General features: G+C 38.1%; 2 protein-coding genes across 21 annotated transcripts in view; one reads left to right on the plus strand and one right to left on the minus strand.

Moving 5' to 3' along the window:
• cacna2d3a (calcium channel, voltage-dependent, alpha 2/delta subunit 3a) overlaps nt 1-16,055 on the minus strand; it is a 732,424-nt gene that overhangs the window by 148,947 nt on the left and 567,422 nt on the right. The window lies entirely within an intron of this gene.
• Nucleotides 5,852-13,013, plus strand: LOC138764165 (leucine-rich repeat and transmembrane domain-containing protein 1). The gene is made up of 3 exons (XM_069939693.1): nt 5,852-6,087; nt 6,853-7,449; nt 11,658-13,013. The coding sequence occupies exons 1-3, from the start codon at nt 6,081-6,083 to the stop codon at nt 12,089-12,091; spliced, it is 1,038 nt and encodes a 345-aa protein (XP_069795794.1). The 5' UTR covers nt 5,852-6,080; the 3' UTR covers nt 12,092-13,013.

Consider the following 16,055-nt stretch of genomic DNA (forward strand, 5'->3'; position numbering starts at 1 on the left):
TATGCTTTGTTTGAATGTCTTTGATTATATCCATGCCATGGAATTGGAATGTCAACTACCCCTTGGGCACATGGACTAATAGCAAGGTCCAACACTACTCTCCAAAATACTGGTAACAGCTTCTATTAACACCATTCAATCAGTACCACTACAGTTCCAAAGCTTTTATAAGCTTTTCATTTCCTCAGTTTGTTTTACGAATGGAGCCTGGTGAGTTCAGAAAGAACTTATCAGATAACTATGGCAGACCTAAGGGAATTCACACATCTTCCTGAGCCAAAATTAGATAGGCTAATTAGACAGGAAAGCAAGACAAAAGAGAAAAAAAATATATATCACATTTCCTGTAAAAAAAGGTCACAATGAAAAGACTGAGACCAATATTTGAGATACTCATGATAGGTTGGATTAGAAATGAATTACAAGAATGTAAATAAAAAAGACAATTATACATCTTTTAAAACCAATCCAGAAAGATAATCTGAAAATAGCTGAATAATGTCAATTGATCAATAAATATTGAACAGTGCACAAGAGAGGACTGCATCACTCTCCAAGTGTCCCTTTATTGTCTAATGGGAGGTCCCATGGAATATTTTACATCCAGAAAAGGTGACATTTCCAACAGTTCAACAATGCCATATTCCTTCCAACCTTGTCTTAACCTGGAGTTCAGGTTGAGAGCTCAGCCATGTTATCTCTGGATCAAAGATAGGATACAAAATCATGCTTCAAGTGTGAACTGTTCAGTGGCTTAAATATTATTCACTGCCAAAAATTATATCGAAGAAATTCACTTTGTAACTACACATTAAATACTCCTTGTTATGAGTACTTGGTTTAATTTTTAGAATATAGCTCTTTAAAGAGAAGTTTCTATATTGTTGACTTTTGTTTCATCGTTCAATTAAACCTTTGTTTTTATCAATAGCATACAAAATGCGAAATTGGTTCCAAACCAAAGTGTAAATTAAAATGTTACTGCAGAACTGAAGTTTAAATACTTAGAGGTGGTGTAACATCATCAATAAATAAGATATGTATTATCATATACCATCAAGGAATACAGGAAAATGTTTTCAACTTCACCCTCTAAATAATGTCTTTCTAATTGTTGGTTTAGGCTCCCCCCATCCCCCCCCCCCCCCTCCGTTGGTTATAATGGGGAACACAAACCAGGAGGATCCTGAATCCATTTGGTCCAGCTGGCTCACAAAGTGAAGGTGGAAGTATATGCCAAAGTCTTTTGACAAAATTACAAAAATACAGCAGTGAGAATGCTGAACACCCAAAGAACTGCTCACACTAACCATTGGAGACTATGATATTCATGAGACAATATTTATTTGTATTGATGAATTCTTGTCCTGCATGTGTATCGTGTTATGCCTGGTTATGTGTCTACCTGTTTTGCACCAAGGACCAGAGAACACTATTTCGTTACGTTGTAAAATCAGATGACAATAAACTTGACTATGCTAAGAGTTTTCACGACAGGATTATTTGTAACTCTATCCTAATGTGTACTAAATAAGTCATTCTCATTATTTGTCTCGAGTGCTATTCAATTTAATGTTATAAATTCAGTTGAAACCTTGATGTGCATCTAAGTATACCCAGAGGACAATAACAAATATAATGCACAACTTCACAGGCAATATGTTTATATAAATCTGGATAAACTTTGTTGTTTTAAAACTGCATTCAATCAAACATAGGTTGTTTATATGCTCTCACAATGAAATCAAATCTGCAGTGTTTGCTGTAAAACAAATATTTCTAGCATTGAAATCATGGATGGTTTATCCGTGTGCAGGTTTCCAGTAATAGCACGAGCATGAGATGGGCAGCTGCAAGCCAGACAAGGCAACTGATACACAAGACGCCTGAAGCTTGGTATGCTGAAAGCAGCAATGTAGCTTTGATGACAGTTGGAAAAGATGAAAATAATGAGCAGTTACAAATGAACGGTTAAAGATCCTCAATGTGCATAATAAAGCAGTTTAGTGAAACCCAAATGTAAGATTTGCTTATTAAAAACCTAATAGAAATATAAGTGAATATAACTTATGGTCTGCAGTTCACAACATCTCAGAAATGTGCCCTGATAGTATTAATTCAATAATACTGCATCCAGACAAATGGGATGAGCTAGCAGAGACAACTTGGTCAGAATGGGCATCTTGGGTTGAAGGGCCTGTGTCCATGCTGAAGAACTCAATGACTCTATATTCAAAAACATAAATAGCAAAACATGTGCCATACAATTCTGCTTCTCTGATTTCAGAATGAAACGGAATGTAACCAAAAGCAGCTGATGCAGTTGGAGAGGACCCAACTGTGTTCCTTCAGACAAGAGAGATTGGCAGTCACTCACTCGACAATCTAGGTTAGTGCATGTTATACAATGTCACAGCATAAATTCTGCAGTAAACAACACTTGAAAGGGTTATGTGAAGATATAATTGGATATTTATAATCAAATTCATAGCCTTATTACAAAATGTGCTTCTCAGCCCACTCAAAGAATCTGAAAAGATGATAACACCCTAATTCACAGGCGGAACCATTAAAGAGTGGATGGCACCATTGGCCTTAAACAACCCAGAAGCCTACTCCCACAAGGAGGATTGCACATCTGAGACATGATCAACTGGCTCCTGCAATATGAGTGCAAGTGATCCAAAAGATAAAGGCTGTGCCATAGAAATTTTGGCTTAGTCAGAAACAGGCATGGAGACTTGCTGAAGTAAATGTGTGAGGAAAAATTCAGAGTAAGGAATAAAATAAATAGAAAATGGTAGAAACACCCCATAGGCTAGACAGCATCCATGGTAAGAGAAATAGACAATGTTTCAGGTTGATGCCCTTTCAGACAAATTGGAAACATTAACTGTGCTTTCCCCTCCACAGATAATGCCAAACCTGCTGAGAAACTCTGAAATTATAGCATAAGCAGAAGTTTGTTTTTGCATGAGGAATAAAAGATCATTTCAATTCCTACATGTGTCTGTTCATATCCAGCTAAATATGCCAATTTTTTCAACTTTATTCTTCAACTATTGAACATAAATTAAAATCTCTCTTTCTCCAGAAAATAGAATGCATGACTACATTAAATAAGATTACAAATACCAAACTCTGCACCATTGTTCCTCACCCAACCACAGACCAACAATCAAGCACTTTTCTACTCACATCCGATCATGCCTTGCATCAGGGGTGCAGGACACAACAAAATGGAATGGGGTGTATGGGAGTGCAAAGAAACACTAGCAGTGTGATACTTATTTAAAACATGCCGTGAGAATCTCTTGCTGCAAGTGAGATTAATGGGCTTTCCTTCATGTGTAATGGTTTCAAATTATTTTGAGGAATTATTTAATATCATACTGGCCTGCTTTATTTCATTAAAGCAGGGGTTCCCAACCTTTTTGTTCCTCTGTACCCCTTGAGCATTTTTTTATAGGTTCTCTTCTACCCCTAAAAATTAAGGATTAAAAAAAAAACGACGTTGTACAATTTGACTGCATATTATAATACCATGTATTGTACAGTAGTAGTCATTCTCTCAGACCCAATGTACCCCCTGAAAAGTGCAAATGTACCACTGGGGGTACATGTACCCCAGGTTGGGAACCCCTGCATTAAATGGTAGGCTATTGAGATGTGCAGAGCAACAAAGGGATTTAGGAGTTGTGGTAAATAGTACCCTCAAGGCTGATACTCAGGTATCAGGTGTGATGAAGAAGGCATTTGGAATGTTGGCCTTCATAAATCGGAGTATTGAATTCAAGAGTAGGGAAGTTATGATGAAATTGTACAAGGCATTGGTGAGGCCAAATTTGGAGTATTGTGTACAGTTTTGGTCACCCAATTATAGGAACGGTATAAACAAAATAGAGAGAGTGCACGAGAATGTTGACAGGATTTCAAGGTTTGAGTTACAGGGAAAGGTTGTGCAGACTGGGGCTTTTTTCTCTGGAGCGTAGAAGATTGAGAGGGGACTTGATGGAGGTGTTTAAGATTTTAAAAGGGACAGACAGAGTAAACGTGGATAGGCTTTTTCAATTAAGAGTGGGGGAGATTCAAACTAGAGGGCATGGTTTAAGATTAAAGGGGGAAAATTATAAGAGTGGTAGGGATGTGGAATGAGCTTCCGGCAGACGTGGTCGAGGCGGGATCATTGGTTATATTTAAGGAAAGACTGGATAGTTACATGGATAGGAGAGGACTGGAGGGGTATGGACCAGGTGCTGATCAGTGGGACTAGGAGGGTGGGGATTTGTTACGGCATGGACTAATAGGGCCGAACTGGCCTGTTCTGTGCTATAACTGGTTATATGGTTATATTATATGGTAAAGTCTATAGTGTCCTATCAAATGCACTAACAACACAGCCAGGGTTGCAATAAACAATAAACACAGCCAGGGCTGCAGCAAACATTTTACAAGTTCTTGCTTCTTGAAGAATCTTCCCACTCTTGAAATATATATCAGGGTGTCTTTCTACAACTTTCAAAACAAATAAAGCAGTGGACACATTCGTGTCTGCAGAAATAGTCCATCTTAAATTTAAAAATGCAACATATATTCATTTAATATTTACCCTACTGAGGAGATTTACTCTTGAGGACTGATGTGCACAGGGAGATTTGACTTTGGATAGAATAGATGGGATAACCATCAGTCTCCTATTGCTTGGAGGTCCTTGCTAAATTGATACTGCTAGGAAAAAGGGTATATTAACTTACTCAGGCATATACCTAAAAGAGATTGGAAAGGAATGCTTTAGGTAAGAAATTAATGCAAGTGCAAAGGTTTTCACTTCCCCCTTCTGCACAGGCCCTGACATCAGTAAAGTAGATGAAAGGGCACAGTCTACACCATGGAAATCCAACAAGACCTATGATGTTGAGGTTCTTCCAATAAAATGCTGTAGCCCTTTGTGGGTACCCAAATTAACAGCCTTGTCTTTGGGTGGGAAGGTACAATTTCAGATGGGTGGTGATAATCCACCATAGTTAATGCTGTGAAGGGAAGACTTCGGGGCTACGAGAGCTCACAGGTTGCCGATGGGAGGAAAAAGGCAATCAGTAAGGTGGAGGATCGATTCATCAATGATTGGGGAAAACAATCCTGTACGTGGAGAGACCATATCCTGGAGGTGCTGTCTGGCCCCACATGAAAAGCTGAAAATAAATCTTCAGTTTATTCTCTTGACCTCATCTTGCCAAGGCTCAAACATTGCACCTGCAGCCAATGGCTGGGGATTATATTATCATCATATATATTGTACAATGCACAAATATTAGCACCATCAGATCTGATCTGCATATTTTAAACAGGACATTTCACCCTGCATCTTCCCAATGCTACATAGCTCAAACAAACAAGATAATATGGGATTAAAAGTATTTCAGTGATTCCACTTATTTTATCTGCACTCCTGCCTGATTTATGTCAGTCTGGAACAGTGAAAACTGGGATCAATATGTCGGAATTCTGCAAGATTTGCCACCTCTTGAAGAGAATACTTATGATATCTTGTACTGAAACATCAGATCACTCATTAATACTTCAAATCAGGATATGGTAACCTGGTTAGGTCTTATTGAACAAAGTTTGAGAATTTAACAGTTGCCCTTGATTTCAGAAGGCAAGTTTATTTCTGTCCCCTGAACTTCAGGCAGATTAAAAAAAAAACATGCAAAACCTGAGTTGTCAAATTTTGATTTGTGAGATGCAGCTGTCCTCTACACGTTGACAGACTGTGCTTACGTGATTTGTTAAGCAGAGCTTTAAAAACCTGGCGTTGACTGTGAAGAAAAAAAAAACGCTGGAAAAATAGATAGTCTGATGTAGTAAGAGTTAGCTATGCCACAGAGGTCACATTTCATTACTGATGCTTGACTTCATGAGGTGACAAAGTCTCTACAGTTTCCAGTCAAATACTGCATTAGACCATTAGCAGTAGAAATCTAAATTTGTATTAAAATCTGTATGTGCATTTTATGTAATATAACTACGTGGATTATTTCAATTCTACTGAAAGGAAGGAAATAGACAAGGTACAAACAATGGCAGGTAAGGTTTGTGTTTTAAATCCCTGATCTAATATATTTGTCTTAATCAACGCTGGGAATGCTCAGTTAGAATTTGTCTCTTGTATATTTTAATTTAGTTTTTGAAATCACTACTATATCTACAGCAGCAACTCAGGTTATGCTGGGTTGGGCCAGTTTGCAGCCCCTCTACAATGAATTTGCCTCACATTTTAGATAAAATATTTATTGCCACACCAAGTATGAGTACAAATTGACAATGGCGCATTAAGTACAGCAGGATATCAGTGACTAAGAGAGTGTACACCTCAGCTCCTTAATCAGCTTCAGTGCTGAGAAAAAATTGAGAAATGGTGCAAAGGGCCAGAGGGAAATCAAATCAGGTGCAGAAATATAGTTCCTTCGGAGAAGAAACAAAGCAAAATAACAAAATGATAACATTTTAAATCTCTGGGATACACAGCTACTTCAATTATGCTGTTATCCATGTCAGTGCACATTTGACTTGGGAGGAAATCTAATTGTGACATTAAAAAAAGACTTATGCTATAAAGTGTTAGGCCTAATTTTCAGTGAATAGTTTTATTGGAACAATTCCCTTAACCTCATGGGGATACGAAGCACAATCTCATTTTTGGGAGATAAATGCATTCATCAAAATCTAACAATTTACCAATTAAAGGTTATTCTTTTCTTGCCATGTGTTGTTGAACTATTTGCACACCTGATTGTTAATTGGCTGTCAAATTCTGTATCAAACATTGCTGTCTGTTTTCATTGGATGCAGGTAAAATCGTTTTGGGAATTATCATTTCCTTATTTGTACAATCAGTTTGTGGATGTCCAGAAAGATGTCAATGCAACATTACTCGGAAGGAAGTGAGCTGCATGGATAGTGGACTGTCTGAGGTTCCAAAAGCTGTTCCTCTTAACACAGAAATTCTAAACTTGCAAAATAACCATATTCATACAATATCAAATGCTGCATTCATCGGTATGCCTCAGCTACAAAGTTTAGACTTGTCAAACAACTTTATTTCAAACTTATCATCAAATATATTTGATGGACTGCATAATCTTCTCCACCTAAACCTTGCAAATAACTCCATCAACTACATAGAGAACAAAATCCTTCCTTCTTCTGGGAACCTCAGAAAACTGGATTTGTCATTTAATAATCTTACCAGTTTGCCAGAAGGTTTGTTCAAGAACCAAAATAATCTGACGTGGCTTGCCGTGCATCAAAACCAACTTCATCAAATCAGTAGGTCTCTTATGGATTCACTGTCAAATCTACAAGTACTCTTGATTGAGAAAAACCAATGGAAATGTGATTGTCACCTGACTGGATTAAAACTTTGGTTGGAAAGCTTCCTGTACAAAGGTCAGTCGCCAAACATGATTTTTACCTTTCCAGATCTCGAGTGCATTAATGCTCATGGATCACAGTGAGTGGCCATGCAATCCCATGAAGAAAACACAGAAACTTTATTGTTCTGTCAATTCTCCAATGATTCCAGATGATATTCAAAAATCTCCTGCAATATCACAATGATAAGTTCAGAAAAAAATTCTTTGTTCATTGATCAAAGATATTTCGGTTATATGTAATGATCATTTACTTCATCTCCCAGATGTAACAGATAAATTTAACCAGATAAATTATGATCTGTTGGATATATTGTCGAGGGCAGACTGGGTTGCAAATAACACATTTTACTGAGTGTGACAAACTGAAAAAACTGCAAATGACAAGTAGTGAAAGAATAATAGATTACAATAGATGACAATATTAAGGTAGAAAAACAGAAAGCAGTGACTGCAGGCAGGTCGAAGTGAGCAAGGAAGGAAAGATCACATAGGATAAAAAACCATTCAGCATTGCAGCAGTGCCCAAAACCTAATTAAAGGAATTCAAGCAAGAGGGTCTGGTTGGGCTCATAACCAATTTTGGACTTACTTTATTCCGCTTGTTTCTTTGAAGAATCTGGGAAATATTTGTTCTGACCTGGTGCTTTATTTACTTTAAAAGGATGCAGATTCCCTTCTTTGTCCTTGTCTTTCTCTGCATATTATTTCCAATATTTGCCATCTCCCTCTCTTTGAAGACAACACCTATCTTCCCTCTGTACAAACAGAGATGATCATGACCTAAATAGGGCCGGTTCTCTCTTCTATACCCCTCTTTCTATTCATAGAGCTGCAAAAAACATGTTCTCTGACTTCACCTGACATTTTTTTCCCCGACCCTCTTTATTTCCTGAGTTTCCTTTTGAATTTCACCTGTCTCTTTTACATTCCTGTTGACTTTCTGCAGGGCTGAACTCTCAGTATTTTACTCAACACATGAATCAGAGACTGGAGTAGGCTAAATGACCTCTACTTCATTCAATAAGATCGTGGCTGATCTTCGACTCCACATTCCTGTCTGTCCCAGTAACTATTCATTTCCTTGCTTATCAAGATGCTGTTTACCTCCATTTTATTAACATTTAATGATTTTAGTTGGATTGCTCTTCAAGGAAGAGTTTGAAAGACTCATAGCTTCCTCAGAGAAATAATTTCCCTTAATTTCTGTCTTAAATGAGGGATTTTAAACTAGTGGTTTTCAAACTGCCCCCCAAACTCTCATGCCAGCTTAAGCAATCCCTATGCCATAAGTGCTCTGTGATTATTAAGTGATTGCTTAAGGTGGGATGTGGGTGGGAAGGGAAGGTTGAGAATCACTGTTCTAGTTCCAAATGTTACTGAAATATTTTGATTGAGAAAAATTGCCATTGGCCCATTTCTTTGGAGTTATGAAACATTAGTTTTCATACTTTTTTCTTCCCACTCACATCCCACCTTAAGCAATTCCTTACTAATCACAGAGCATTTTTGGCATGGGGATTGCTTAAGGTGGAATGTGAGTTTAGGGAGGCAGTTTGAAAACTACTGCTTTAAACAGTGATCCCTGGTTTTCGATACTCCCACAAGTGGAAACATCCTTCCCACATCTCTCCTGTCAGGACTACTCAGAATCATTTAAGTTTCATTCGGGTCAATTTTCACTCTTCTAATCTCTACCACAGGGGTCCCCAAACTTTATAGACCATTGACCCCTTCACGGAATACATCCCTCATCGTCCCCCAGGCCATGGAATACCAGTGCTGGACGGGGTGGGGGAGTGGGGGTGGCAGCACTGGACAGGGGTGGGGTGTTCAGTCCATCCTCCCATTTGCTCTCAACTTATTCAAAGGCTGAAGCCAAATACAATACTGTGGCCACCAAGGCACACTCTCATGAGAGATTGGTCACCACTGCCATAGGCGCTATTTTCCATTGATCTGCCCCTGCTTTCTGCTGCATAAGTCCAATGGACCCTCCCCCCCCTAGCATTTATCAACCCCTTGGATAGTCCCATCAACCCCCAGGGGTCGATATTGATCACTTTGGATACCCCTGCTCTAGCAGATGGAAGCCCGACTTTTTCAAAAGATTCCTTGTGAAACACTTGGTGAAACAATCAGAGAAGTTCGATAAACCTTTTCTGAACTACTTCCAAAGGTCTAATATTTTTCCTCTCGGTGTGGTCTAATTTCCCTACATAACTACCTTTGGTTCAATTCCCCCCAAGTAATAACATTTTATCTCACAAATTGAAACTGGCTTTTTCCAGGACACACGGGTCACCGAGCTCTCTCTGCCTTTTGAGGTTTTATAGTCTCTCACCACTTTGAAAAATTGCGTATTGTTTTTCCTGCCAACATGGACAATTTCACATCCTCCCACGTTATCTACTTGCCACATCAACGTCCACTCGTAGCCTAACTAATCCCTCTGTGGTCTCCTAACTACCTTTTCACAACTTATTTTTATATTTGTTTTTGAGCCATTAGCAAATTTAGCAACTTACATTCAACCCTTTGGTCCAAGTCATTAACAAATTGTAAAAGGTTGATGGCCCAATACAACCTGTTGCAGCACACACTCGTTGCATCTTTCCAACGAGTAAAGCACACATTTAGGCCCATTATCATTTTATGGTTAGCCTGCCAATTTTTTATCCATCTCAATATGTCATCTTCTGCACCATAAGTTTTCATTTTATGCAGCCGATGATGTGGCAATTTATTGAAAGCCTTCTGGAAATGTTAGTGCAGCCCTATTATCACAGCACATGTGACTTCTTCAAAGAACTTCACTGAATTGGTCAAACATAACTTCTTTCATAAACCATATTTACATTGTCTGATTACATTCTTTTCCCCAATTGCTTTGCTGTAACATCTTTAGTAATAGCTTCTAACGTTTTCCTTATGATAGATGTTAAACTAAGTTGCATGCAAATTCTGGTCTTTTTGTCTTTTTTTTACCTAAATGAGTTACATTTGCTAAATTACAACCCAATGCTACTTTCTCATATCCAGGAAATTTAGTGTATCTTTTGTCCCATCTTTTAGGTTCCTCGACTTTGGTAGAATCTAGATTTGAAAATTCCGGTTTATTTTGTGTAAGCATTCTAGGTATAAACCCCTATTGCCTGCTTGAATATCTTTGATGGTGATTTTATCATCAGTTAGTTGTTTCATTGTCATCTCTTGGTCTATCCCTGTGTTCTTCTACAATCACACTAATATACTGAATTATGAGAGTTGTCTCAAAATTTTCCACTCACTATCTGACTTTGTCCAATTATGCAGATTCCCAAAACTAAATCCAATGCTGCCCCCTCTCTTGTTCTGCATGCATAGTGAATAAAAAAGATTATCTTGAATGCATTTCAAGAGCCCTAATTGTCCCGTGATCTTCCTCTATTACTATCCCAATTACTGTTGGAATAATTTAGACTCAAGCCTAAATTTTTGCTCTTCCATCTTCTTCTGACTGGGAACTTCGAATACGTTTCCAGCAATTTGACTGCCCCCTTTTTTAGATCAATTCATTTGGCCTCCTTTACTGATCTTCCCAGCATATAACCCCTCGACTCATTTATAATGGTTTCCTGAACCACTGTTACATCCCCTCCCTTTTTAATCCTCTGCCCTCTACCTTGTAGATTGTAACCGGGAGTCTGGAGTTGCCAACAACAATGTTCTCCCATATACCTATCTGTGCCTCAAATTCATTGCTTCTATTTTCAAAATTCTTTGCATTAAATTCTTTCCAGCCTTTCTAAAATCTGCCTTCCAAACTCACTTCTCTTCCTTTCAGACTCGTTTATTGAACCTTTACCTTCCGCCTCCAATTTTGTGCTTTTCCTTTCTGAAACTATTGTGAAGTTCCCATACCCCCTCCAAGCTAATCTAAACCCTTCCTCAAGGGAACAGAAGATCAAAACATATGGCCGGAAAACATCTCAGATGGTCAGCATCGAAACAATTAAAATGATCTTTTATATATAATCTGATTGGTTGCTCCTTTTGTTTTAATTGTTCAGAAGTAAAAAGAATGAAGAAGAAGGGAAAATTGAAGTCCTCTATTTGACTTAATTGTTTTAGTTCCTGATGGAATCTTTCCAGATATAATAATTGTACAGTTTTTTTACATTAAAAAAACCCCACAAATCAAAAAAAAAGTCCCATGCAATGATTCATTCTGCTTTAATACAGGAGGCCAGATTGATGAGATTCTGTGCACAGAACCAGAGGATTTAAGAAGCAAGAACCTTATGAAAATTCCTCATGAATTATTCCAGACATGTTCCTCTGTTAAGTGCAAGTCATCTCATGTTGTCTCCAACCACAGAAGTCCCACCACCCAAAACTTGCATCATAAAGTAGAACATAGCCACAATCCAGATTGCAGTCCAAAGGCCAAGCAACGATCTGGCAGTTTACGTCATGCAATTGCCACAATTGTTGTAACTGGAGTCATCTGTGGTATTGTCTGTCTGATGATGCTGGTAGCAGCAATTTATGGATGTTCTTATGCAGCTGTTATGGCTAAGTATCAAAGAGAACTAAAAAAACTTGACCAGTTGGATCAAGTGGATGAACAGGTAAATGCTGAAGAGAAAGACCAACTCGGTGGTTCATTGGCATGAGTTCCCATTTTTCACCTTGCTTTTCAAATATCAATGAAACAAATGGCTTGAAATCTAAAATCAACATTTCATTTGTAAGGAAGATGGCATCTAACATACTTAACTGTTTTGTTTTGTTAAAGAACTTTGGACCTCAATTAGTTTGCATGCAAATTGTCTATTATGTATATATTTAATCAGTATCAACTGAACTATAAAAACGTGATATAGAAGGGAATTTAATACAGAAGGGAATTAGAAATAATTATTAAACACGTTAAAGGAATGCATCCATTCCAGGCTTTGTGCAAGAAGGATATTTTGTCTTTTCTCTCAGAATGTTTACTATAGAATGGTTTTCCTCCGTTAATGGCTCAAAACAAATATAAGTCTTTCTTGTAGATTATTGTAGGTCTATATTATAACTGGGAACAGATTGGTGTTATTTTACAAATTAAACATTTTAGCAATTAGTATTTGGTTTTTGGACTATAATTATTCATATCTAGTAAGATGTGAACTCTATGGCTTCAAAATTATACACTGAAGCAATAATAATCATTGGATGTTACAGTCAAATGAAATGTCTTTGCCTATTTCAATAGTGGCAAACATTGACTTCATAAAGTACATTTAATAAATCGTTTCAAAGTATTATATTCTCATAAGAAAATTTATCACAAGTAGTTTCAAAGTTTAAGTTACTGGAAAACTAAAATTATTTCAGAATACATTTCTGAAAATGTTTTCATGTTACCATGACCAATAACTGTATCGTTCCATGGTTTTATTTAATGGAAAATGAACACTAAGGACAATCGAGATTTCTGCTAGATTTCAGGTTGAATAACATTAAAATGATACCAGTAAAGGTAGGAAATACTGTAATTATTTAAAATATATGTTCTGTAAAAACTATTCTCTGTAATCAGTAACAAACATACCTGACATTTCAAATTAAAACATTGACAAAGTCATGCACATGTGTTTTTGTTTTTCTTCCTCAATTCCCTCAATATGTTTATTAAACCACTGTGCTCCAAGACATAAAACAGACTTTATAAAACTCTTCAGAGCTTGCTATGTTTTACATGTTGTAATTTTAATTTTCTGCTAGTTTATCGTAATGCTATCAGCAAAAATATTTTTCAATAGATTCTGTTTATGTGCCAAAACTGTTTTCTCAGTGGAAAACTGGTTTATGAACCTGAGTGGATGAACTAAAAGAACATCTGCAAAGCATATCCATGGGGCCCCAGATGGACATGTGTATGGGCCACAGATGGCATTCTGTTTGATGAACATCTCAAACTTTTAAAATCTCTGGCCTATATTCATTGCGGCCTTCTTTCTTTCTTAAAGAAAAAGTTTAGAATGAAAATTTTCCTCCAAAATATGGCTACTTTATCTTGAACATAAGCATTTACAAGCAAATTTTGTGAGATCACAGGATAATTTAACACAACAGGTATGTAACAGTGTAATACTCTATGAGTATCCTTCTACCTTATACCCTGTTAGGATATCTTTCTATCACATACTTATTCATCTATCCATTTCACTGTTTTTCCCCTAGACTGTCCCTTGGAGAGGACTTGTTTCCTCTCTGAGGTTGCTATTGAGGCCAATGCAGGAATCATTTTGAGGTTGAATAACATTAAAATGATACCAGTAAAGGTAGGAAATACTGTGGAGGTGGTGCTGGCCGATGGAGCAGATGGGTTGGTTGTTTGTGGAAGTCTGCAGTCCTTTCATGAGTGATGTAAGGCTTCCATAAGCATCCAACTTTGAGAGCCTCAAGGTCCTCAAAGTGCTCTGAATGCTCCTTCTGCATTTTCATAATGATGGGCCATGGTTTCATACAAATCAGTGGATATGTTGCATTTTTTTTTTTTTGAGGTTTTGAGAGCATCCTTGAAACTTTTCCTTTCTCTGCCAGGTGATCTCTTGCCATGATATAGCTCAGAACAGACTATCAGTTTTAGGAGTCTGGCGTTCAGCATGCGAATAACATGCCCAACATTTCCCATGGTGCAATTTGGGCCTCAATGCTTGGGAGGTTGGTCAAGGAGTCCCCCTAGTAGATTCTTTTTTTGGTCCAGAGAGCTCCTCTAGTCCTTACCTTTCAATCCACCAGCTACCTTTGTGATTTCCACCAGCTATAATGAGATCTCGCCTCCAGCCCCATCTACCTCCCACTGCCCCTTTCCACCTTCTTTGGGGGCCACTGCCCCTTTCCACCTTCTGTGGGGGCCACTCCCTCCATGACTTTACCATTCATCCCTCCCTACCCGCCTCTCCATGCCTCGAGCATTTCCAAAGCAACCACAGAATGAACAACAATTGCTCAACTACCATCCATGGACACAAACAGCTCTTCCAGATGAGTTAAAGATTTACAAGCAATATCTCTAATCTCACTGATTACATTCGGTGCTGCCAATGTGACCTCTTTCACATTAGTGAGAACAAGTGCAGACAAGGCAATATGTATAAACACATATGCTCAGTTTGCAATGGCCACCCTGAGCTGCTGTTAATGCCATTTCCACACAACCTGATCATCCTTTGCTTTCTTAACTGCCAGAGTGAGGCCCATGGCACACTTAAGAAACAACACCTCACATTCCACTTGGATAGTCGATATCCCAATGGTATGAACGCTGGATTTTCCAATTTCAAGTAACTATCACCTCCTGTGCTCCCCTCCTCCCTTTCATTCCACTTATTGTCCTCTCTATCCCTCTTTTTTAATCTCCTTGCCCAGCAACTCTGCCACCTCGGTCCCCAACCATGTTCCTTGTCCATCTGATCCCATCTATTGTTCACCTCTCCTCTGATTGTTACCATTGCCATTATATCACCTTCTTTACATCAAATTCCATCACTCGATTATGTTCCCACTCATCACTCTCCTCCATCTTCATCTCCTGGCTCATGTTTCCCCAATTCCCATTTTCTTTCTCTCCCTCTCCTCAGCTCTGAGAGCTTGTTCCTCAAACACACCTTTAGAAACATAGAAACATAGAAGATAGGAGCAGGAGTAGGATATTTGACCCTTCGAGCCTGCTCCGCCATTCAGCAAGATCATGGCTGATCTTAAAGTTCAGTACCCCGTCCCCGCCTTCTCTCCATAACCTTGAATTAATCGGTCTTGTTTTGGTTGTGCTGGTGCATGTAAGGCAATTTCAGTTTTTATTTCTACTTTTGCCAAGTGGTGGCGCCTGAGATACAGTAAGTGGTCAAATTCTCGCTGTAAACCTTCATTGTTTGAGGTAATGTGATGCAGAACTCAAAACGCATTAGACACCGTATGTTCAATGCATTTCAAGTCTTTTTAAGAAGCCTCTTGTACATATTATTTTGATCCTGCCAAGTGTCTGGCAGAGATTTCACTATGTAGCTCATTTGCAAAACTGATCCATCTGCTTTACTCAACGTTGTCTATACTACACCACTGACAACAAATGCATGAATGGCATCCATCTCTTCTTCAGGATCCTTTCTCATTTGGGTTTGTGATATCTCTATCAGTGACATCCACACTGCCTCAGAAATTGATAAACGACGTGTACGATAGGTTAAATCTCCAAAGGCAATTTTGCTGGTGACCCTGCAGTGTTTATAGATTTGTACAAGCTTTACTTTAACAACATCTTAATTTTGTTTCATGCAATTGTACATATTCCATTTGCCATTTTTTTCCCTTCTAGCTTTTTTCTTCACTGTCAGACTACTGATGAACAGATCCCACTGATAGCTGGGATTGGCCATCAGTCTACTTGCACATTTTGAAATGCAAATACTGCGTCCTGAAAGCAAAATAGGTGGTTAAAGTTTGTTGTTGGCATGGAGTTTAATATGTGAAACATGTAAAAATGCTTTTCTTTAAGTAGGTTTTTGAAGTTGTTTTATTTGTTTCTTTTAAAGTTAAAACAAAATGTTCCACATGTAGGTCAGCATAATTTTTTTATATGTCTGCTCT

This window comes from Narcine bancroftii, chromosome 5 (genome assembly GCF_036971445.1).
Source record: "Narcine bancroftii isolate sNarBan1 chromosome 5, sNarBan1.hap1, whole genome shotgun sequence".
NCBI lineage: Eukaryota > Metazoa > Chordata > Chondrichthyes > Torpediniformes > Narcinidae > Narcine > Narcine bancroftii.

Bases quoted from the DNA above. Each gene is read 5' to 3' on its own strand.
- LOC138764165 (XM_069939693.1), top strand. The intron at 7,450-11,657 runs GTCAGTCGCCAA...GCTTTAATACAG, and splicing joins GGAAAGCTTCCTGTACAAAG to GAGGCCAGATTGATGAGATT.